A 25863-nucleotide genomic window follows, 5' to 3' on the forward strand; every position below is an offset into this window, starting at 1 on the left:
GAGATGCTGGCTGTGCTTCCCCACTGCATTAGTTCCCACTCGTGACTTGCAGCAAGAGTATTCCTGACAGCAGCCACCCCTGAGTTTCCTCTCACTGGTTTCCTATGGGACAGCCTCAGCAGCCCCTGCCACAGCAAGACTTCCTCTCAGAGTTCCTCTAAGCCCTTATAAAGGCAGATAGCCTGGTGCAGTCAGAGGAAAACCTGTTTGGCAGCACTCTGGTTGTACCTTCAAAGCCTAAACTACCTCAGTTTTGAGTCAATGCAGCTATTAATCCCATCTTCGTATGGGGTTAACATGATTCATTATTTTTCACCAACTGGCAGCTAATTCCCATGTAAAGATACTAAACAAAATATAAGATAAATGGCTGTCTGTCTCTAAGAAAGACACCTTGTATCACAGAATAGCTCAATGTTCAGTAAGAAATGTACTCCTTTTTTATGCCATGATAGAATATCAAGGGGTGAATTCACCATGACACAAGAGTAACAAGCAGCACTCATTTCTCTTCTATGCGTATTCAGGCTTTCCATGCTAAAAATTATAAAGCAAGATGAAAGGGCACATCTAACTCCAATCCAGCTATGCTTTATTCATCCTAAACCTCTGGCTATGGATGAATAGCACTGAGAGGCATTTGAGATTCCCCTGCTCCCTCTGCACACCTGGTTTGCTAACCCTGAAGCATGAAGTTGGCATAATTTTGAGAATTTTTTATTTCTATAATCTCACAATTAAATGATCTAAATCAGAGGACAAAAAGGAGGTAGGATGGAAAAAGATATACACAAATCTCACTGCACTAACAAATACAATGCTATTTGACAGACCATATGGCTGGCACAGTATTCTTCTTGGAAGAAAATCCTCAACATACCACAGAAGCCTTAGACAGGTTGAAAGCCCACCAGCCATCCCCATACCTCCTTCCTTTTCTTCTCCCACAACTAAAAAAAGACTCTGAAAAAATACAATCCTCAACTAGGCACATAAACAAGTATTCAATCAGACATCAAAATAAAGCAAATAAAACACAGACAAAGTGCAGTAGATGTAACTTGGGTGCCTATCAGCCAGCACAGCTCTCCTCCAGGCAGGAACCTGGAGGATCACACTCTCCTGCTGTGAGTAAACCTCTGGGTGCCTTGGCCAGTGCCAAGCAACTCCCTCAAGGCCCTGGGCATGGCCAGAAGGAAGCATCCTTTCTGAGAAATGGAAAATACAAGTTTTTCTTAAAGCTCCAGCTTCCTTCCAACAGTTCCACTCACTCTGACCAAATGGCAGCCGCTCTTCCCACCCACCAGACCAACATCTCTGTCCGTATCTGCTCACAACAGCAGCACCTCAACTGCAAGGGCATCTAAACCAAGCCTAGTCTGCCTTGCACAGCCAAGCCAGAGGGAGATGCTGGTTTCAAAGCTATAGCTTCAGAGCAGTCCCACCAGGTTTTAAGACAAGTGTAAACTCAACTGCTGAGCAAGGGGGAATTGAACAGTCAGCATCTTACACAGCCAGGCCCGTATATGGATGTTCTTAATATGGCACTTGGTACTCTGCTACTAGAGACACATAAATATTTTATTTTTGGATTACAAGGGCTGCAAACAAGGTATGCCAACTAATGTCAAACAGAATAGCTTTACAAATTCCAGGAAAGTTACGTGCAACGTTTAGACAACACATACCCAACAACAGGCTTATTCGTAGTTACAGTAATAGGAGACGAGACATATACTCAAAATAAATGACCCCATTGGAAAATTCGAAGCACATTACTATAATTAAGCTAGAACATTTTCTGCAAAGTCATATTATGTAGACTTTTTAAAGTAAGGTTTATATTTGTTCATAAATTTCAGTATTGAGACATCATAAACTTTATTTTTCCAACATTTTAAAATACTATCTAGCACTGTTCCTCAGATTAGTTTTTAATTCCTTTTAAAAACATTTTGGGTAAAACTAGCTGTCAAAAGTTTATTAGTGACAATGACATAATATTGAACTCAAATGTGAGTAACTCTTTTTAGCAACAAAAAAAAGCACTATTAGGCACTATGCTTATCCATATCCTTCACACAGGGCATATACTGTCTCTCCAGGTATATGATTGTGCAAGCCCCTTCTCTGATTGCTAGTTCATCTCCAGTCTATGAATGAAGGTAAAACTGGCTTATGATCAAAGACCTCTATTGATGAATGTGTATTGTTACTGCACATGATCTTCAGCCTCTACTATGACACCTATGCCATACTGCCTTCTCCTAATCTACCTGCAAATCCCATAGGGTCTTTAGTTCATTAGGGCTTATCAGTTATATTTATTTGGACCCACTGCATTCACTTGTTTCTGGGAAATCATCTTCCGTAGAGGGGGAAAAAGTGTTACTTATTTAGCACATCCTATAGATAAAAATACAAGTTTTACATAATTAGCAGCTGCAATACTTTTAGAGGGAATTTGAAGTACAAAACTATTATTTATTCATTTTCTTGCTCAAACAATGCAATGTTGCTCAGTGATCTGTCACTGGCACACTTTTAAAATTAAACACTAGAAATAAATGGCCTTAGGTTAAATAAAATAATCCAGCAAACAAAACAAAAGCAAGAACAGAGCAATCTCAGCAACATAGCCCATTTTCATCCTTATCTAGCTCTAGCCAACACCCACTTCCACAAAGAACTAGAAGAAAAAAAGAGGGCCCTGCTGTATGTCCCGAGGTTTGCAAATCTGGGCTGTTAAACAGCAGGAACTGGCAAATTCCCGAAGTGCAGAGTCCTAAAAAAAGATGCCTGCCAGATACTTCCCTCCCCTACTCCTAAGAGACTTCAATTCAATGCCTTCCACAGCCTGCATCTCTGGTGAAAAGCCTGTACTTCAGCATGCATTTAACTGCAGTAATATTCAGTGTCTGCACAAAATTGTTGCGCTCCACCACAGCTGAGCATGGCATCACACCTGCCATGTGCACAAAACACTTCTGTCCAGTTCCCAAAACAGCCAGCTCCTAGGTGTTCTTTCACTGCCTTTAAATTAAAGGCAGAAAGTGAGAGAGCACACAAAAGTGGAAAAAAAAAAAAGAGTGAAAGCAAACATATACAAAAAGTGCATGCAGAGCCAGATTTTTTTGCACTGTGTAGTTTCAAATATTCACCACCCAAAATTCAAACCAAATTTTGAAGAACCTAGGCCCCAGTGGTTTCTATTGTGATAGTTAACAATTTGAGAGTTAAACAGATTTTAACAATCTAATCAGTTTAGTTGACAGCTAATGAACTCAACTAAAAAAAAAAAAAAAAAGCCCTCTTGCAACTTAAAACCACATTTCTTTGCACACAAAACACTTGAGCAAAAAGTCACGCTCTATATTTTGCAAGTTCTTGCTATTTTAGAAAATATGAGAAAATCTCATAGCTGGGGCTTTTTTTCCACAATATGTCACTTTCCACACAGCTGTGAGAGGATGAATTGTGGTAGTGAAGTTCATGGTAAGGATGAGATTTTGAGTAGAGGAATTCCTGTTCACTGAAGGTCATGCGTCAGAAATACCCTTTTCAGTATATCAGGCTTTAAAAGGACAACACCTCACTTCCTGGTCTGAGCTGAATCTGCTGTGAATTTTCAAAATAACACTGCTGTGTTTTCAGTGGTTCAGTTTGTAATGGCTAAATCTGCAGTTAAAAACCCCCAAAGCCCAACAACAACAAAAACAAGGCTATCATCCTGTAGCTGGCTGCACTCAGTATGTCTGCTTGTGGTTTACTTGCAGAAAACTTCAATAACAGAGGAATTGCTTTATTTTAAGGAGCAGGGAGAAAACAATATTTTCCCATTATGATCTGTTCCTATTTATCTTTAGACACATTTTGCAAGGAGGGAATATAAAGTACTTTTGAGTTTTAATATTTATTTTATTTGCAAACCATTTTGTTTAGTGCTTGAACACAAAGGCAGAAAACAAAACAAACTCAGAGAGAAAAGAAAGCTATGACTACATTTTCTCCACCCATTGCCAAAAAGCCTATAAAGAATGGAAAAAACAAGGTTTCACTTTAAGCCCCAGAACTGGTTAATCAAAGCAGTTGATGATCACGCACCAGCTGGGGAAAAAAATGCTTTTCTATCCATACTGTACTCATAACTGCTACCTCTGGCAGCCTCAGATGGAAAACAGGAACTGCCATGCTCCTGTCAGAGGTCTGCAGAGTGAGGAAATCTTCTGGCAACCCCCACAAAAATGCACTGAGCCAAGGTGCAAGAAACCTCCTAGTGGGCAGCTACTGAGTGACCAGAGCAGCAAGGACACAGCAGTGTCAGGAGAGCCTACACAATTTTGTTATTAATGTAATAAGGCCTTGGTGTCAGAGATACAGCTCTCTATATAAACAACTTTTATAAATCATCCAGTATGGACTAAGTTTGGTATAACCTAATAACCTTTCAGCACATCTTGTGAGCATACTTTTGTGCCAGGTTATGGGACCACACTACACTCAGATTGACTCATAGGACCTCAGTGGATTGTGCATGGCCTGTGATAAGCTTCTCCCAAGCATTTTGACAATATCAAGGCTCATTCATCAGTGACACATACTTCTCTGGGGTAATATTGAGGTACTTCAGACATGGTGCGAGTTGCTTTTTTTTGCAATTATGATCCCAGTTAGTTTTACTCTTCCTGCTCAGGCAATATTACTTAGCTGGACCAGCAGCCCAGACAGCTCTGATTCACACTCTCCTGCAGAAAGCAGGTGGGTGAGGAACTGAGCTTTACCACCTTCATTTAGGAGACGCAGCACTCAGTTCCTAGTCAGATCTCCAGATAAACACACAGGCTTCAAAAAAAAAACATCTCCAAACAATAGTCAATCCTGGTGCTCCACATCACTTTGAAGGAAATTTCCTTCTATGCAAGTGTCTCCCACCAGGCTTTCAACTGACCTGTCTCAGTGAGAAGGGTTTCACAGCCAAAAGAGTGACCCAATCCAAACTAACCAACTTAGCACTGTTTAGTGGTCCTCTTGTGAGCTAGAGCAGGAATGAATCAGAGACTGTACCTCTTCACTCATCTTTTATTCCACAGATGCTAAGAAACTGAAGATATTTACCCAGCTCTCTTGGTTCTTTAAAACATGGTGGAGGGAAGGAGAGGAAGCAGGGGGAGGAGAGGGGAGAGGGACAAAAGGAACATTTAGCCCTAATATTCAAAACCAGTACAAGGTACCTTTAAAGCTCCACAGGTATTTGGACTGCCCTTTTGAAGCCAAGTCTGCCAGTCAAAAATATCACACAGCTACTCAAACAATGCAGATCTTTCCCAGCTTTTGATCTACACAGGCCTGCTTCAGGAAAGGTGGTTTTACCTTTGTTTCAAATTAGTTACTAATATTTGCCAAATTTCTACATGATCTGTACAGTGAAGAGGAAGATTGTCTGGTCTTCTCCCAGTAGGCAGTCTGAAGCACATTTATGTTTTACTCAGAAGCAAGATATTCAAAGCACAGTCTCCAAATGCTTCAGAGGAAGTTCCTCTTATCAGTAGTCTTTAGGGAAGTCCTGTACACCAGATACTAAAGGATCAAGAAGATACAGCATGAAGTCTATAACCTAAAAGAGGTTAAATACACAACTACCAGCATAACCCCCTTTTCAGCATTGCTTTGCAATATTAAGATCATCCTTTAGGTAAGTGGAAAAACACTGGCTACAAAATACTGTCTTATCCCAGATGGTGATGTCATGATTATGTAATATTATCCTCCAAAGATTACTGTATATTAAAGAATATGCTGTATTTCCCAGACTCTTCCCTTGCATAACTTCCCAGGTGATTTGCATCATTGATGAATGGGAAACAAGGCTCTCCAGGCTTGACAGGATACTGCCTCTTCCTACACAGGAATCACTTTTCTTGCTCATTAAATTTGGGTTCATCTCCCTGTGGTCTCCCAGAAGATTATCACACACCAAGTGAACGAACTTGCCCCAGCAAACAATTCCCCACCCAAAGGATCACAGCCCAGGATCTGTACTCCAGCTGTTTCCTGGGTGCTGCCAGTCCTGGGGAAAGGAGGCACTGTTTCTCTGCAGCACAAGGAAGGCTCTGAAGCCTTGTGATTAATTAAGCATGGTCAGCTTGACTCTCCTCAGGAGGAATGAGGAAACAGAGGTAGAAGAACCTGTTTGATGAAACTTTGAGCACTGAAGCCTGAGGCAGGAGCTTTAGTAGACTTAAACACTGTTTCTTTCCTACCCTTTGCCTCCAATTAGTTTATAACCCATATACTGGCAGGGTCAATGCACACACAAGTTCTAGTCAAGACACAGAAAACAGAGCAAGAAACAAACCCTAGGAAACATATAATATAATCAATATCCCTTTGAATCAATGTAGTCCAAGCCTTCTGTACAAGCACAGATTTTAAATTTCAGAAAAAAACAACCCCCAAACCAACCTTTATATCTATAAGGCTGTTAAAAACTTCAGTATTATTTCAGATAAGATTTCTACTTTTACCTGCTACAATTATCAGACACAAACATGTTAGCCATTTTCTAATCATAATAGCCACAAATTAGGACAGGATTAAATCAGTCTGACTACTGTATGTACGTTTTTCAGCTCATGCTTCAGGCATATAGATTTCCTTCTATAACTTCTAAAAACTACTGAGAAAAAACAGTTTCCCCCTTAAGCATGACTAGCAGTGAAGTCTCATTCTCACCCTTAGTTCAAATAATGCCAACAATGACTGCAGTCATTGGTAGCAAATTAACCTCACAGGGACAGTAAAGTATGTACTAGTGGGAAAGGAGAAATCTAGTCCAAACATTCTTTACAACCTCTCAACCTCCATGCACAACATGGCATATTGAGCTGCCCATACAACATGAAAGGCTCCAATGAAAGTCAAAAAAGTTAAATGTGAAGGGCTTTGCAATTCATGTCAAAGTGAAGAATTACATCAGCACATGCTTCTTTATCCAAAGGTCTTGAATGTGCATTCAATACTTTCATCAAACTGATATCCACTTTGGAATCTGCTGATGAAAAGTACTACACAAATTTGGTGTATTTTACTCTACATAAGGGGAAAAATGCTCTTAAACATGACAGTAAAATTGAAGAAGGATCTTCCTTTTATCAGTAAGCATTTGGTATCTTGCTTCATCCCCTTGATGTCTCATTTTCATATTCGAGTTCTAATTAGTACAGCAAACCAACAATGAAAATGTGAAAGTGATACAGTCACTCTAGATCAGCTTCTATCCTTACTAGTGCTATACATGCCTGTGTACATTCAGAGCACTGATGATAAGCACCACAAGCAATATTGGTAGTCAAAAAAAGCTGACAGCAGTAATCTAGTTTTACTTCAGAGGGTAGATCTAATCTTGGGACCTGATCCTGTCAGGAACCAAGAGCCATAAACTTACTGGAAATCAACCAAGCTCAGCATTTCACTGAAGACACTCAGCACCTCACAGGTTCAAATCCATACTTTTAAAAAGTCACTTCCTATTTCTCCTTTGTTTACCCTGGCTTATCCTGAACAGTGAGGTTTTCCGACATAGAGATAACTTTGGCAATGATTACTCTCGTATTCTTTGATGATTTCAAAAGGCAGGAAAGAATCTCTCCCTTTTCTGAGGGCCACACAGCTGAAGCAAAGAACATGATTTTTTTTTCCAGGCGTGTTAATAACTCAACTGAGTTTCCTTGGCCTTGAAATACCTGACTGAATTTGCTTTTGTTCTCAATAACATATTTTGTTCCTGTATCTGCTGTCACACCACTATATTTTAAACAAGCCTAAAGGGAGGCTGCCCAACAACTTCCAACCAACTTAACCTCCTCCTGTGACACATATTCACTGCCCTAATGCATTTTATCCATTACACCTGTCTTACAAGCGGATGGAGCCACTGGGAAACACAGTGTAACAAAGTAGGTCTTCAAATTAAGCTTTCCAATGATTAAATATGTTAACTGTAACTAAAGCTGCTACTAGTCTCACTTTCTCCAGGAGAAAAAAAAGAAACAAGGGAATACATGAGCATTGAAGAAGGGCATCTTCTTTCCTAGATCCTAATAGTGAAAAAAAATACTAAATGAGTTGGACATATACACCCAAATAAAAGAAATTATTTCATCCCTTTGCACCCCCATTTACACCAGTTATTCTGAGCCAAAAGCTTTTTTTTTTTTAATTGAGCTAGGAGATTTGGCAAGTGCAACCTGTCACCACAATTTCTTAATTCTGCTAAGAGCAGAAGTGACTTACTTCTCAACTGAGGAGCTGCTAACAGCAACCAATGAATCAGGGATTACAAATACCACTGGGAGAAGGTACAAAAGGGAAGTGGAACTGGAAAAGTAGTATCCCTTAGAATAACAGGATTAAAAGAAGACTGAGCCTGTGGGTTTGAAAATGCAAGCCCTGGGACATGAGCTCTGAGCTTCAGGGCAGATGCATTTTTGGGACACAAATGAGCTGAGTTCTTTGATTACAGCTCTTACCAGGAATATGGTTTGTAAGCAGGTATACATTCAGGACAGCTGGGTACCCCTCCCACATGCTCTCTCTTCTGCTGTTCTGTAGCCTTGAGATGAACATCTAACATACTAGATTCACATTTTAAAAAGTGAGGACACAAACATCAACTTTATAATGAAGTGATGATGACTGATAGAGCCTTGCATTGTACAGTGGAACTGCCAACAAATTTAATAAACAAATCTGTATTCATCTAGTATTCATGCAATTCTAGGCCATATTCAAAGCATTCTGCCAAAGTTTATCCCTAACTAACATTACTTATCTGGGAATGTAAACCTGTGACACCAGGAGAATTTGCTGTATTTAGGCACCATGGCTTTTCATATTTGCCTAAAAAAAAAGAAAATCATAGCTTCTATGAGGAAAAAGTTGTCACAGTATTATAAGCCTCCAGTATGAAATAAAGCTATTAATATACTCCCTTAAGCTGCTATTCTAATTCATGTTCATGAGCCACATGCATTTGAAAGATGAAGCAAACCCATCAGAATATTTTAAGGGCATTGGTTTCTTCCTGTAGATCACTGAGTAGCGTACTGCAAAGTCAATATTACATTTTGGATAGCCACACAGAAATGTGCAAGTTGAAGTAAAAGTACTTTCTCCTCAACAGATGAAAACTAAGTAAGTGAAGCCTTACATTCACCACCTTTGCACACCAATGCCTTCAGCATCATGTAATATCACACAATTGATATTCCCATCACTGACTACTTTTAGTCTAATGGACCTTAGAAATCCACATTTCAACACTTTTTCTGTAGCATCTGCACAAGACCTTTGGATGAAAGAAAGGTAAGTAAAAAGCTTTACTACACTTACAAGCCTAGATGTTAAATTTGTACTGATCAGGGAGGGCAATACTAGACACAGCATCAGGAAACCAAAGAGACTGTCCCTTCCTCACTGTGAAAGGATGGCAATGGCTATGTTGAGTCCTTCTCCCACTTCACTTAAGCTCCAAACAGGCTAAATTATGAATAACTTTGCAAAGCAACAATGCGCATTCCCTTATAACTTCCCCAGAATCTGTTTCTAAAATTCATGAAGCCCCTGTTGCTACAATCTCCTCCAAATTTTTCCCAACTGGGGTCAGTCCTGAAGCACAAGATGCTAACCCCAAGCCATGTCAGCACATCCGGTGCAGTGAATCTGTGGCTTTTTCAAAACCAGGGACAGCCTTGTGTAAACCACAGGCCAGCAGTCTGCCAGGCAGGCAGGACCAATATAATCTCACTGCATCTGTTTTATAAACACACTCAGGTGTTGGGCTATCAGGCTTTGCTGCACTGCACAGCTGCTCCACAGCACACACCAGCTGTACTTACTCCCTCTTCACACCACTCCAGCTGGAGGATCCTAAACCTTTCCACTCTCAGAGACAAGACCCTAAAAATGTAAAATTAAATGTTCTGTTTCCTTTAAGTGATGGATCAAAATGGACATCCCCTTTCTCCAAATTTAGGACATGAACAATCAAACAAACACTTTGACTTGACATTTTGTCTGCTGTTCTACCATATTAACTACAGTTATGGGGCTATAAAAAAATACACAAAATTCTAAGCTAGGATGGCAACTTTCAAAGTTTTAAACTTGTCAAATACTTGCACATCCAAGTCTTCAAACACTTTGAGTGCTTATATATATTCATACCTAGGTAGGCTCAATACCAGAGATTGAGAGTAATGCACACAGGATAACTCAGTGGCATGTTTTTCACTGGAACAGTAAAGTTGGTGCTGCCCCCAACTCATCATCCAGAGGAGCAGCTCAGCTTCCAACTAGAGACTCTGCTCTGACAGACTGGAAGTCTGGTCCACACATCTACAGAAAAACCTGCAGTGTCAAGAAGGCAGCAAAACAGGGGCCCTGCATTTCTGCTTGTTATTATAACTGAAGGAAAGCATCCCCACAAAGTAGTTGGAAAACTGAAACAGTAAAAAAACTCCTTCCAATAAATCCATTAGCCTACAAAAGGTAACCTAAAAGAAGGAAATAGAAATGTAATGGTGAGAAACCTTTTACAAAAGTAAAAGGAGAGATGACAGATGAGGAAGAAGCTTCAGGACAGAGAGATGTCTCTAGAAGGTATTAGGCAGAAGCCTAATTTCACTAGTCTAGATCTCTGTCCATCTCCCCACTGTAAAAATGAAACTGACACTTGCACAGCAAAATTGTGAGATTAAAACCATAATGCCTGTGCCATACTTCTAGGCAACAGAGAAATCTGCATCTATTACACTTCCTCTCAGGAATTCTGTTAAGATGACTATACTCAAGATTTTCCAGACTCAGATTATTTTGCTAATGAGCTTCATTACAACCTGAGACAGATAAGATCTATGTATCACTCCATGTAAATTAAAGGCAGACAAAGACCTCTTCTGGAACCACTGATATAAAAAGCTGGATTATTCATTTTAGAAGATTTTATACCTGAATTATGAGTGAATGCTTGTCCCATCATTTCCATTGCTGCCATGTTCATTTGTCTGAAGGAATTATGTAAGTAGAAATAAAAGCAACAATTAAAGAAGGAAGAGATAACATGCTATATCACAAGTAGATGCAGGACAACTAAGTATGTAAAAACCTGCATGACCAGTTCACAGCATGCAAGATTATAATGAAGTTATTACACATTATCTCTCAGCTTACGCAAACTTCAGAAAATAACAATCAGGATCAGAAATACCTTGTGTACATAAAAGTTAATTCACCAACCCCACCTGTTACCAGAAACACTAAGGAAAACCAAGCAATACTGATGATGGCTATTTTTTTTGTTGATCTGTTTAGACATTTTGAAACTTTTAGTTAAATAAAGCCTGCTGCAAAAAAAGATCTCCCTTATTTGTACGAACTGCTCTATTACAAAGTGACTTCACTTTGTTGACCATCTGTCATATTTACATGTTCCTTGGTCTGGCACACAAGCTTCAGCCTCTTTCTCTGCTGACTCATGTGAATAAAAAACACTCTTCCCTTAACTCCTCAGACAACTATTGCTTCTCCAAGGGGCATCAAATGTAATTTTTTCAAGTTACAATAATACATAATTTATTTATTTTGCATACTTCTGTCCTCTAAAGTATAGGTTTTTATTTTGCTACACATTCACCACAGCTTTTGCAAGCCATGTCCAGCTTGATACACAGGTTATTGCACTCCAAAAGTGAGACTGTCTCTTATTCTACATCACAAACTCCTGCAGGAAGAAACTATGAACTTTCTGTTTCTGCACAACCTCATGTTATCAGAGAAACTAAACTCCTACATTCAAAACTGTCACACTGCCAGCATGTGCACATCCACACTCTGATGAGGTCTCAGCACTTCACTCCTGCCTCACTGGGATATCACTAGCATTAAGTACATTTTCATAGCTGCATAAAATTTCTCTGAGACTTCACATTCTTCTGCATCACAAAGTTCATTAACCACGCATAAATCTTCCAATACAGGGGTTCTGCAGAGCAGCACACTGCTGCTGGGAAGCAGATTTTGCTTGCAAGTCTACAAATAGGGTGCAGGGCTGATTCACAGTTGCTGGAAGGGCTGCAAACTTTTTGGCAGTTCTACAAAACATTTGGCCTGTAACTTGTCTTACTGAGCACTGCCACAATTATGTCCAGGTCCCAAAGAGAAGAAGCCTATACAGTCCAGCAAGGAGAAAAGGCTTCACCAGAGGTACCCCCACTTGTCACCCTGCCTGCCTTCCCTTTCAGTCAGATGAGGTTTTTTTAACCTCAGTCTTCCAGGAACAGCCTGAAAGACAAAATTACATTCTCACACTCCACATCTGATTTTTAAAAAGGGTAAACCTCAGAATACACTAAGGGTTTTGAAAGCTTCATGGTACTAATAACACTGCTACAGCAAAACAGTGCCTGGCTGGAGAATATACACGTTTCAAACCAAATCTAACATGTCAGAGATCGTCAGTTTGATGTCCAGAATACATTCACACAAGGCGAGCAATCAGTTTAATTTAATTTGTTCAAATATCCAGTGATTTACTATAGTTTTATTCATTTATATGGTTTATAGATTTATATAGCTTTACCATAGTTTTATTAAGTGTCAGCCTAAACAAAAATGTTAGAGTTTTGGAGATTTCTCTTAGTTTAAAATCACTCTGAACAATATCACTTTCAAAACAACGCATATTACCAAACTGAAGAGAAGGCTTGATGGTCAGAACTGACCATCAGAACTGACACTTCTGACAAACACATTCACAATGTACTCACAACTCATTCATACACAGTTTACAAGCTGTGTTGACTGGGTTTTTTACTCAGAGGGTGGTTGGGCATCAGAACATTACACATAGAAGGAACTCAATCGATGGTGATGTAACTAACTAGGAGCACAGTATGTATGCAACTAAATGATACACATACTCTGAGTAGTTTCAGCAACAGAGAACACCACTCAAACTACCCATTAAAATCAATATAGGAACATCAGCTTTGAGTCTGTGTGAAAGACAACTTACCTCTGTCTTTCCTCTGGTCATTAACAGACAGCACTCGCTACAAACTTGCAGTTTTTGTTTGAGGTATATTGATTTTGGTTACTTAAACCTCTACTTATAAACAAAACGAACATAGGAAAGTTCCTAGGGTTTTTGCACTGTTCTGGGCTGTGATGAACATAGGTCAATTGCTCCTCATCTATTTTTGTTACCATACTACAATGGTAAAGTGAACACCCTTCAACAAAGAATCATGACCCCACATTTCTGCTAAATGATATATCTTAGATTATCCTAACATTATCCCCACCCAAGGCCTCTTGCAACTAATGGGCAAAGCAGACAATGAACATGGACTAGCAAGCAAAGAAAATGTAAAGAGACTATAGGAGCTTGTCCAGGTCAGTGTCTGGGCTGCTCCTCAAAACTGTTCACAATAAGTTGAGCAGAACTTGTATTTTAAAATCTTTCACCCAGATATATAAAAACACATATGCAAAGTTGCCTCCCAAATATGACAAACTAATATCTTTGTTTAAGTTGTCCCTAGATATATAACTATAATATAGTTACACAATTTATCTATGTATCTATAAATATATAAATATATAAATATATTTAAATTATACATTATATATATATAGTAGTGCCTAAGGGTCATCAGAAAGAAGCCCAAGGTTTTGCTTTTTTAAGTGAAAAACCCTGTCACTTGCTTCTGATTTAATAGATAACACTTGTAAAAAATAGGCATGAGGTGTTAATAAAATTCTTCTTTCCTCTTCCTTCCCTTCAGAGGCTTGGCTTGCCTCTGAGAAATTGTTGCAAGAAGAGAAAAGGAATGTGATAAATCTTAACGTAGCTTATCTCATCCCAGTGACATTAGTATATACTATTATCCCTACATATAATATCCAAATTTGATTATTATATTGCAGTAGTGTAACCCACCTATCATTATAGAAAAAAGCTCTAAGGTAATAATACAATACCAGCTTTCAATGAATTATACAGAAAAATCCTGTAGTTCCCTCAAACTGGGCAGTACCAAACACTCTTGAATCTACACAGACTAACAAACAAGAAGTTTAGCAATCATAGAGCATATGGGCTGCCCCTCTAAGCAAATCAACTCCTTGAAGATAAACACCACATTATGCAAAGTATCAGGAACTCCAAATATCTCTAGAAAAACTTCTGCTATTGGCTCCCCCCTTGGTATTTTGAGTTAGGGACACCAAGCAAAGCCAAGCTGATAGGCTGCTGCCTAACTATCACTGCAGCCTTTCACACTGGTAAGCATTTTCCTAATATTTCTCTTGGCTTCCCCAGTCTGCCTTTTTGACTTATGCTTGGACTGGAATTCTTTGAAGACAGAAACCACCATTTCATGTTAATTAAAAATAAATTACCAACAAACACTGGTAGGTATGAGGAATCCCTGAAAACCCCAACAGTCAGTACCAACTAAAAACTTTCAATAGTGTTTCCATTGCTTGAGAGAGTCCAGTTTTCAGGGATAGATCATGTCCCCACAACATCCCACTGAGTCTGCTAAAAGCAGAGCATTTTGCCTGAAGTTCAAACCTACGTATTACATTTATTCCTTCAAACACTTCAGTAGTATAACTAACTGGAAACTCAGTGCATCTCTCCTCTGACTGAAAATAGCTGCTCCAACAGCCACGAGTGTGATCAGCTCCCTGCTGCTTGCTGAGCAGCACAGCAGGGACACGCTCAGGATGACAGCAGCTGGGCAAATGCCACAGAGCTTCAGACACTGCAGATGCTTCCGAGTCCTACTGACACCAGCACTGGTCCACCAGAGTGACAAAAAAGGAGCTGGACTGCTGGGAATAGCAGCAATATGGATATAAGGGAAGCAATGACATGGAAAATTAAGGAAAAGTTACAACAGCAGTCACAACACTTGAGGACAAGCTGATAGTATGTTCAAGATGTGCCAAGGCACTATGGGGTTACAAGGAAAGAAAAGGCAGTGAAAATCAGAAGAAAAAAAGATTCCTCAGCAACTCTAGAAAGAGCCACACAAGAGAGAAAACATAGTGGACACAGCATGAATGACTAAGTCTTTCCTTCTCCAATACATTCTCAGACATCATTTTCTAAGGCCGTGGATCAATCTCACCTTGAAATAGAGGGAAGTTGACAGATGCCAGAAAGACTTATGCAATGAGTAAATATGGTCCCAGCAAAAAAAAAACTGTACTTGGAATAGATCTCTGTAGAGATCTATAGCACAACACTTCATTCACATAGCCTGCTAGCATTGCCAACATCAAAATCCTATGCACTATTGTAAAAGTTGCCCTATAATTTCTTGACCATCTTAAAGCCAGAACAGATAAAGAAAGACAGAATTGGCAGCACAAAGACAGAACAGATGATAAAGAGGAAACTGAAGGAAAACAGGGAAGGACATCATTGTCTTGCTGGCTTTTAAGTGAAACAAATCAAAGCAATTCCAGCCATTTCCTCATCATCTATGCAAAGGATGCATCAGTCTTCCCTTCATGTTTCCACCACTATTATATCTGCTGCATTGCTACAACATCACTTGCTAAATGTACTTATAAATACTAACATTGTCAAAGCCATCTATCTTTTAATGATATTAAAAAGGCCAATGTACTGAAGAATAGAGAGTTCTAAAGGCATAAGAAATCCTGGTCCCTCATAATAAGGGGCTTGTAACTTATTTATATACTTTCAAATACTGAAATATACTAAGCTGGAAACACCAAGTATTAGGTTTCCCTACTCTTCAGTTAAGATACTGAGATATCAAAGGGGCTTGCTGTTCAAACAACACAGACATGAAACTTATTTGGTAACATCTAGCTGTTATTCATGCCTTTTTGTTCCTGCCTGTGATGAAATTTCCCAGCAGGACACCAGAAACAAGCAAAATTATTCTATTGTCTGGAACAATCAAATCAGCTCAAGTTAGCTGATATAAGGCAGAAATGGATGTCTGCAATCCCCCAATGGAATCAAACTTTACTATTTTTTAATTTTAGAACCTATGGTCTGACACTGCTTCTGTTTCTCAAAAATTCAAGCCCTACAGAGTTCTGAGGGAAAAAAAACCCTTTTAGAATTGTGCAGCATTTCTCTAACACTGCTTCCAATAAAATAAACATTAAAACTCCTGATAGATTTAGTGGGAGCATGTCAATATCTCTAGGTTTCTTAGCTATGCTATTCAGAAATGTGAGATCTTGGCTTCTGTAACTTCTGTTAAATCATGGCAATGATACTATAATATAATTGATATGTTTTAACTCTTGGAGGAATGCAAGTGAGAGGACACTCAGAAATCAATTTTACAAGCTTATCAAGCTACTGACTTGAAAAATTATCAGAGTAGATAAGAATTCTACAGATGCTCTTGCACCACATTCATTTGCATTTTCTTTACTAAAATATAGTGCAAAGCACATAACTGCCATGAAAGTTACCCAATCTCGAGAATGGCTTATTAGCTAAAGAATTGCAGTTTCATATTAATATCACTGAACATACTTTTACAATTGTCTAGTGACTGCCTGCCAAACATGACAGTACTCACAAACACAAAGTTAAAACTTCTTGCCAGCCTTCTGTAGTAACACTTTCTCCCCAAATGGCTGAAACCCCTTTAATTTTTACAATTTGCAGGACTCAAAAGAGCACAAAAAACAAGCCATTATTCAGGCCTTGTTCTGGCAAAAAGGTTTGACCCCTCCCCACCAGCCCAAACTGTCAGTTTTCTAAGCTGTCTTTGGACTTCTGATCTTATTCCATACCCAGATACTTCCAGCCCTACCTTTCCATGTGAATGAAAGAAAAGTCTCTTCTCAGTCCTCTCTGACCATAAATATCCCATTACTTGCATGCTCTATTGTTCCCAAACCCTCTCTTACCATGAACTGCAGACAGCTTTCTCTTACAAGCTAATAGTTGGGGTGAGGGAAAGGGGATTAAGATAGTACTGGGTAAAGCAAAATTGAATTTAACCACTCAATTCCAAGCCAAAAAGCTTCCATCTCTAATGTTTTAGAAACTATATTCACAGTCTCCCTTCAAAATCTGAAAACCCCAAAAAAGCTCATTTAAATAAAAGTTACGTACAGAGCAAAAACAAATCACGTTTAGTTGCCAAGCTCTACAATTCCAACTAAAATCAAATCCTAATTTAGCATTATTTAAAGAATTATGGGCATGGAAGACAGAAAATCAGTTTGATGCTAGAGAATAGAAACCAAATTTACATACACAAGAGTTGCAGAAGATAAATAAATCAGTAAGAAAAAAAAAATACAAATAAAGGATGTTGTTAGCTGCTATTTATTCTTGGTTTTCCTTTGGAGCACAGGCCCCTATTGAAGGAAGTATTTAAACTAGTCTGTATGATATCCAGTGAACCCAGTGAGATCAGTGGTTTACTCAGGACCATGAAGTACTGCACAGTGTCTACAGAACCACCTGAGCCAGAATAATGACATGGACTGTCTTAAAGGTGGTACAAGAAGGAATTGTGTCCACACCACTTGAACATTTCTTAAAAGTCTAGATTTCAACTAGTACCCATGAACTGCACTCTGCTACTAGTAGCTTTTTTCTAACAAATAGTTCCTACAGAGTTCAATAGAATTACTTTCACTAAGTGGAACTTGGACTGCAAAGGTACAACTGACATCAAACAAGATTCTAAGCATCAGCCCCCTATTATCTGATTAACTCTCACACCTTTTCTCTGCAGACTTTCCATGGGCACCTCCACACAACACTGAGTCTTGTCTCTCTTCCTTCTGCAGGACCAGCTAACCTCTTCCCACCCCTAGCACAACTACCTAACCCTGACTGTCCCTTGTACAACTTCTTAGCCTTTCAGCCACTTGCACAGCCACCCAACCTTCCTCCTCACAGCACAGCCACAGACTCAAATTCACCCTCAACCAGCTGACCTATTCTTTATAACACCCATCTCATTGGACACAGCTGTGACCTTCTAAGGGCAAGGCTGTTCCCACTCTTTGGTAATTAGTACAGCTGAAATTTATGAGTGGTGAGATTGCCTTCAGCACTATCTCTACTCTCTTACAATCTGTTCTCCCACAGAACTTTGTATCAGTATTTGGTATTAGCAACAATAGGATGAGGTTCTGATCAGTGGTGGGATCAACTCCTGACCTACAGCTATGGTAATTCAGTGTTAAGTGAACTGCATGCTCCACTACACACTTTTCATGCCCTGAGCAATTTTTTTTTTTTTTTTTGCATCTGAAGTGAGACTTCAAAAATTAGACACTCAGCAAAGCAGGCAAAAAAAAAATCCCAGAGCAGGTCAGTGATGACCATACAGCCTTCACCCAGCCAATTTGCCTATGCCAGCTCATCCCTGTCCTACACGTGTGGCTTTCTGCTGCTACCAAAAGGGCAGCTGGAGTACGTGGTGTGGAGCAACTGTTCATTGCCCTCCTCCAGGTTTCTCCCCAAGCCTTATCTCTTCTTTTCCCCACTTAGCCCTTTGTCTCTGCCTACAGTAACAACAGCAGAGGCAGCATTTTCCCCCTGTAGTGCTGCTCAGCAGACTAGGAAGCACTGCAGGTAAGCAGGAGCTGTTAGGAGAGAACATTTCTAGCAGGGAGTAGGAGTAGATTTATGCAGCTGGAGAAAGGGATTGATACAAGACAGTGGGTGAGCTGTGTGTGACTGTACCACATCCCCAGCACAGTGAAAAGAGAAGGCACAGGAGATGGACTGTGGGAGAAGGCAAGGAAAACCCTTATCTGTATAAAGTTCTCTCCAAAATCTGTTAGCTCCTCTTGACAATCACTCATCCTCAGAATGAGAGTGCCTGTGAAACCCTGCTGAGCCCCTGTAGCTCTCTCAGTCTTGCCCCACAAGCCTGACAGACCTTGCTCCATGACCACCTTGTCATGCAGAAAACTCTCAAACAGGACCCCAACAATTTCCCTTTCATTTCAACAAATATGATTCCAATAACAGCTTTTCAGCAGCCCACGAACCACAGTTTAGATGAGATCTAAAGTTTTTGCAAGTGAAGTCCTAGGCCCTTCAACACCACGAGCACAAATAAATTCAGTAAGCAGATGAAAATAAAAATGAAAACATCCTACAGTCACTTTCTGCCAGCCCAATGCCAGCCCTCAGCAGTGTGCAGCACAAGCAGAGGTGAATGCACAGGGTGACCTGCACTACAATAATGACAATTCCATTCTCTGTCTGCCAGCTACAACAGATCACCTGCTGACTGAAAGGAGTTCCCATTCCAATAACAGAAACGACATTAAAAGAAGGGAAAAAAAAAAAGAAAGCATCTAAGTAGTCTTTCCATTTCATTCAGATTAGAGGCACTGGAAAGAGACAGGTCTATTTCTCACATCCATGGACAGCTCACAGGACCAAGGACTCTCAAGAGATTTAATTCCTCCCCTGCTACTGCCTTTCGAGTGACATTCAGAGCTCAGATAACCTAGGTGTTTAACTCTATAGACTGCAACTTCTTCCCCATGCCATTTCCTCTAACTCATCACCCACTTGCTACTGAGATATTAGATTAATTCTAATAAACTGGTTTTATGTAATGGTGGCACAGCTGCACAACTACATACTGGCAAAATGGCAACATGAAAGGATGCTTTCAAAAAAGTATAACGTTTTAAATTTAGATCTGAAGAAGCTGCACTGAAAGAATAAAAATAATATGGAAAATATTTTAGCAAAGAAAAGCTCACTGAAATCTATGTTTTATTTTTTTTTTCCTGACAGCATTAGGGATTTTTTTAAGACAGCAGAAAATTAAATTTCTTTCATTAACCTAAATATAGCTGTAAATTATTTTGAGTGGAAATAGAGGCTTTTCTTGTTAAATGTTGTGATGTCCTCACTGATTTAGTGAGTTCTGCTACTCAGCCAGCAAAAGGATTTCTTAGGACAACTCAATAGGTTTTCTCATGTACAGCCAGGCTAATGGCTAAGACCCTTAGATGGAGTCTTTGGCACAGGTCCAATCATGCTGATTTCATCTGTCCTCAACTCTGCAAAGTGGACTTGAACTCAGAACCCATACTACCAATCATCCACACACATAAACATTGATCATGATAATTTGCAGGAGTGGAACCACACAGCTAAATATCAATGGAATTTTCCTTCCTGATCTCAATTCCACTGATTAAAATGTAGCTGCATTGCCAACTCAAGTGAATCATTTACATATGCCACATGTAAGAAAGCTAGATAAAAACATACTTCATCATTACCTGAATTACCTAGTTCAAAAAAATATAGCCAGAGCTGTCAAGTTGCTAGTTTGTTCTTCAATCAGAACTTGCAAGTGGTTTATTGTTCTGTGTTTTCTGTTTTTCAAAGTGTAAGTTCACCAGAATCCTCTTGAATACTCGGTGCCATTCTGTATGACATTTTCTGTGCTTACAAAAAGCCTGAAATGTCATAAATTCAAAGCTCTCTTTAAAACTGCAGTGTAGCCATGACTCAAAAAATCTGCAAAACTGACACTTTTACTGGGCTATGTCTGTATTGATGCACCACTGGAAAAGCAGCCATCTTTTTAATTATCACTACACCTATTTTAGAAACCCAAACAAGTGTTTTCTATTGATCTTACCAAAACCCCACAAAACTATGAACTTTGTTTAAAAGCTTTCATCCAGTAAACTCCGAATTACTGTTTCATGCCACAACTTTGAATAATTAAATATATATATATAGGGAGTATATGTATCATAAGGTTAAATGCAACTGCTGAACACTCTGTAGATGAAAGGAACCAGGATTTTGCATATCTATCCAACTTGTGTTAATACAACAGACATTATCATAATTTTAGGCTTTGTACTTGTTTATCATTAGTGTTTCCACTGTAACCATGGCACCCGTATATAGCACAGGCCTAAGAGTGAGAAAAATATCCAGTATTTTCCTCAAAAACTCATCTGAGAAAAAATATAAGTATTTGCCCAATGGCAAAAGTCAATTCAAATTTGGTGAGCTGGTTAAAATGAGAAACAGTTTCCTCTTAGAGGATAAAAACCCAAAACATTATTTTTGTAAATCTTTTTTGCATTTTGGACTTCTGACAAGAACCTAGAAACCTAGAAACACAACCTTGACCCTAGGGCAGGTATTAGAAAACAAATTCTGAAATATGCTTTAAAAAAAACCCATGCAGTACTATATAAGATCAAAAGCATTAAAGCTAATAATATGTTGACACGACCTGTTCTCAGCACATGAGCATTTTCTCAACCCTCTTTTAATAGTGACAGTCCAGTCCTGCAAAAACTGTTGCATCATTCTGAAGGAGGGGCAGCAGTGCAATTACTCCAATCACACTAAACAAGTACTTGGTACACAGTTCCAACTTTCAGGACTGCTTAAAAGGAAACCCTCATAAAAACACTTGATGGTCTTCAACTGTGTTTCAAGTGTGTAGGCTGCATTTACTTGATATTTCAGGCAGTAAGGAAGAATAGATTATTGTGATTGCTGGTTTTAATTTGCTTGTTACAGAGTTCAGAAAGAGCACTACAAAAATATCTGCCTTAAATGCCAAGAGTGAAATGAAGGAACTGGTCCTCTCATTAAACAGAAAAAAACTGACTGCATCGCACCAGCACATCTTAGCCTAATGTTGGTTTAGGCCATGTGCATTTTCCTTGCAGTATGAAACTCATTCACTTTGCAGAACTCCTTTTTTAGGTTTTAATACAGACTCCAGACTCTGATGAAGATACCAACAAATCTATATACTTCAGTATGGACTCTAGAGAGATGTCATTGCCACAGGTCTTCTTGTCACTCAATGAAAACAGACCCAAAATTGGTGTAATTTTGTAAGAGCCAGTTCTCTGAAGGTCTCTATCTATTAATCCAATAAGCACACTCAGTATTACAATTACAGTGACACACTCAGTAAATAGGAAGATTTTGGAAAGGATAAAGCACAATCCTATAAATACTTACCACCCCCCATTCTAACTGTGATACAGGGAGGAGGTGTATGCTGTCTATGTAGCACATGAACACAATCTAATGGTAAGGACTTTTCAGTACAAAACAAGGTAAATGATGCTTCAGAAACTGCATTATATTGAGCTGACCACGTATGATCCACTGCCATGCCCTCGATTCTGTCACATCAACAGACAACAAGCGTAGTCACTCCCTCGTCTCCTCCCACCCACTGAATGCTGGACAGCAATGAATCCTGATGTAATAAAAGCCAGCATTTATCTGATTCAGCTATCTAGTTCCTCACAGATCCTGTTTACAATGGACCTCAACCTGTTAAATTCCACTACTTATCTAGGGAATGTGTTCAGACATTTGAGTTCATCCTAAATATCAGAGTCAGGATGTACCCTAGTCCCATCAAAATCCAAACTTGGGATCCAGAATGTGCAAGGTCCTTCCAGATATGGTGACAAACTCACAACATGTACCATGTACAAAAAGAACATACAAAATTATTATTCTTTCACTAAAAATCTGTGCAGATCTTCTCATCCCTCTGGTCTCAAAGAAGAAACCTCACTTGATTTCAGGAGAGTCCCAACTTGATTATCATTCAATCCAGGTAAAAGACATCTGCAATACTGCTGCATTTGTCTTTTCCTGATATAGCTATTTTTCCTCTTTCTGTCACCCACTTTTATCATTTGAGCTTACTAATGTGTAGCTTTTACAGAGCATCAGAATAATCTAGATCCTGATTATCACAATGCAACACATACGTAGCAAAAAAGAAAAATATTTTGAAGTTGTAAATATAAAAGTTTTAAAAGCAAACTTCATCAGCTCCTAATCAGCACAAATAAAGTCTAATTCTTTCATGTTCCTTCATCATTTTGCCATCTCTACATCACTGCATTAAGCAAAGAAGCCCCAAAGAATACATAAAACTCAGACCTAATAATCCTAGCTATTTTTTCATTGGTCCTGAGTTCTTTGTCTGTTTGCCAAAAAAATACTGGCTAGTATCCTTGATCATGAAAAATAAATACATAAAAAGATGAGCATATATAATTTCAGATGGGTGGTAGAGCAGGGCACACTGAAAATGAGATGATAGACACTATGTTTTATTACACATCTCATTTAAATGACATCCACCATTTAACTGTTTAACTGCAGAAATGTGAAATGTGCATATTCAGATTTCCCATTTCTTCATTGTTTGATTGGCTTATCCCTGTTAAATCACACTACCTGAGGATGTCAGAGCAAGGATTTTCCAGCTTTTTTATACTCCCACTGAGGCACGTTATCCTCTAGGTCTTAAAGACGCTGTGAAAGCTGTTAAGACACGTTGTGTGTACAGAGAACAGGATTTCTCTAGCTGGGCCCAAATTCCACTAGGACTCTTTCATCAGGCTTGAGCATTTGAAGAAGCATTGCGTTAGATCTACGCATAGAGGTGTCGATCATCGGGGGGGAGGAAGGAGGAGCATCAGTGTTGATGCAGTGAGCTCTCAAGTGACAGGAAGACCCTGAGGTGTCTCGTATCAGAGGTCAGGTCTGGATTTTTAAGGCTCATCATTGCCAGGCTAACCAAGTGTAATTCACCCTGAAACGATGAAACTCATCAAAGCGCTGGATCTGGGTTTTGTGGTAATGTTTTGTGGGGATGCATTCGGTCCGGGCTTTTCAGACTCAGTAAGACAACTAATTTGTATTTATGTCACATAATTTCAGAAACTTGCGTGGTAACAAGATACCTCTTACTTAGATTCAGCATATTTTTCTTTCCTGCCTCGCCTGTAGACCACATGCATTAGTTATATAGTAACCATGACTATCAGTATAACAAAGTGTGGAAATAATGAAAAGCCTTCAGAGGCATTACATGCCCTTGGCAACCTAGCTCTGCAAGACAGATGTTGCATCTAGAGCCATGCCACCGAAAATCGCATGTACATGTATGTATCCACGGCGTGAACACTTACCCAGTCCTCGAAGTGACGGCTCCCGTTCTGCAGCAAGTCCTCAAACTGTATAGTGCAGTTAGCTACAAAATCGTCGTACCCGATGGGGGCATCATGGAAAACAGCCATCTCTATCTTCCTGCCATTACAAACGTCGGTGACAAATTCATCGTTCCAAGCAGGACTGTTGGTCTTTTGCTTGGTCGAGGTCTGCCCGATCCTGGAGTCGTCCACATTGAGGGCGATGTAAGGGTCCAGCAAAAAGGTCTGTGGCCTGGGACCCACCGCATGCCTCAGAGACCACGCCGTGGGTTTCAGATTCACCGCCTCGCAGATCTTGATTTTCAGCAAGCCATTGAAAACCACCATGGCTGGATAGCTGCACTTTTCCCGGGATCAAACACTCACTCAACGCACTCGCACCGGGAGGGAGGGAGGGAGGTCTCGCCAATAAATAGGAGGGCAGGTCTGGGAGTGGGGGAGCAGGGTACGGTGCGGGTCTCTTCGCCTGCCTGCTGCTGTTACCTTTGATTATTTAGCCTTTGCTCTTGCGACACCCAGTGAATACATTTATTTTCTTGTCCGTGTTTCTAACGGAAAACAAGGGAGGGGGGCCGCCGGGGAGGGGGAGGCGGCCGCGGCTGCAGGAACCCCCGAATGCAATCAAAACCCGAGCATAATCAATCCGGGGGGTAAGCAAGAGCCTTCTCCCTTCACCCTGACCATAATCCTGGATCAGTCCTCGCAGAGGAAGCAGAGCCGCGATCCCGGGCTCCCGCACACGCCAGTCCTGCCCGTGCGCCGCACAACAATACACACACACGCATACACACACACGCACACACACACATACACGCACACACACGGATCAGAATCACCGGCCGACCCACCAGCCCTGCCTACTGCACAGCCTCCGCTCAGCAAACATCCACTCGGGGACCTTCCATCCGCGCCGCCGCCCGCCGCCGCCCGTCCTGCGCCGCCGCCGCCTCCTGCTCCGCCGCCGCCAAGGCCGAGGACCCAGCGGAGCGACCCCCGCGCATGGGGGGCGCCGGCAGCGGAGCGGCCCGCGCGGGTCTCGGCGGGCTCCGGCTGGGCGGCCGCCGCCCTGGCGATGGGCAGAGCCGCCGCCGCCGCCTCCCTCCCGCCTCCCTCCCGCCGGCCGCCCCCCGCCCGCCTCCCGCCCGCCGCCTCCCCTCGGCCGCCGCCGGCCGCCTCCCTCCGCGCAGCCCCCGCCCGCTGCCGGTGCCGCTCCGCCGCTCGCTCCAGCGCAGGAAATGCGCAAAAGACGTCAGTGTGTGTGTGTGTGGGGCGAGTGAGCGGCGGCAGCCCCGGCCGTGCGGGTGTGTTTCTCTGTGTGTGTGTTTGAGTGGAGAAAGTTTTGCCTGTTGGGGGAGCAGCGCGGCCGCCGCCAGCCGGGAACCGCGGCGGAGGTCGCGCTCCCCGGGCTGGGCTTGCGGCTCCTCCACACCCGCCGGGCGGCTTTCCGCCGGGGACACTGCCCGCCCCGGCCCCACGCCTCCTCCGCCTCCTCCTCCTCACAGGATAAAGTGGTGAACCAAACGTGGAGAAAGCGCCCCCGGACGCTTTCCTCCCCGACCGCCTTTATTAACGTGCTTGACCACCAAGGTCCTGCCCGGACCGGGACCACCACTCGCACCGCGACGGGCGCTCCTGGCGCCGCGCTGCCGGCGGACGCCCCTTCCCGCAGGGCTTCCCGCCCCTCGCCCTTCTCTCCGCGATCCCCGGGATGTCCGCCCGCGCCTGACGGGCAGCGAACTCCGCCGCCCCCGCCCTGCCCCGCCGCCTGACAGCGCCGAGCCCCGGCCCGCGGCTCCG

The 25863-nt window shown here is 41.2% G+C and overlaps 1 protein-coding gene across 1 annotated transcript in view; it reads right to left on the reverse strand.

Moving 5' to 3' along the window:
- PRKCE (protein kinase C epsilon) overlaps nt 1-24619 on the reverse strand; it is a 278304-nt gene extending 253685 nt beyond the window's left edge. The window contains exon 1 of the mRNA XM_079298248.1: nt 24046-24619. Within this exon, the coding sequence (XP_079154374.1) occupies nt 24046-24393 (348 nt within the window). The 5' untranslated portion in view covers nt 24394-24619. The remainder of the gene's footprint in view (nt 1-24045) is intronic.
- Between the last annotated feature and the right edge of the window lie 1244 nt (nt 24620-25863).

The sequence above is a fragment of the Erithacus rubecula genome (assembly GCF_903797595.1).
Source record: "Erithacus rubecula genome assembly, chromosome: 2".
NCBI classification, from domain to species: Eukaryota; Metazoa; Chordata; class Aves; order Passeriformes; family Muscicapidae; genus Erithacus; species Erithacus rubecula.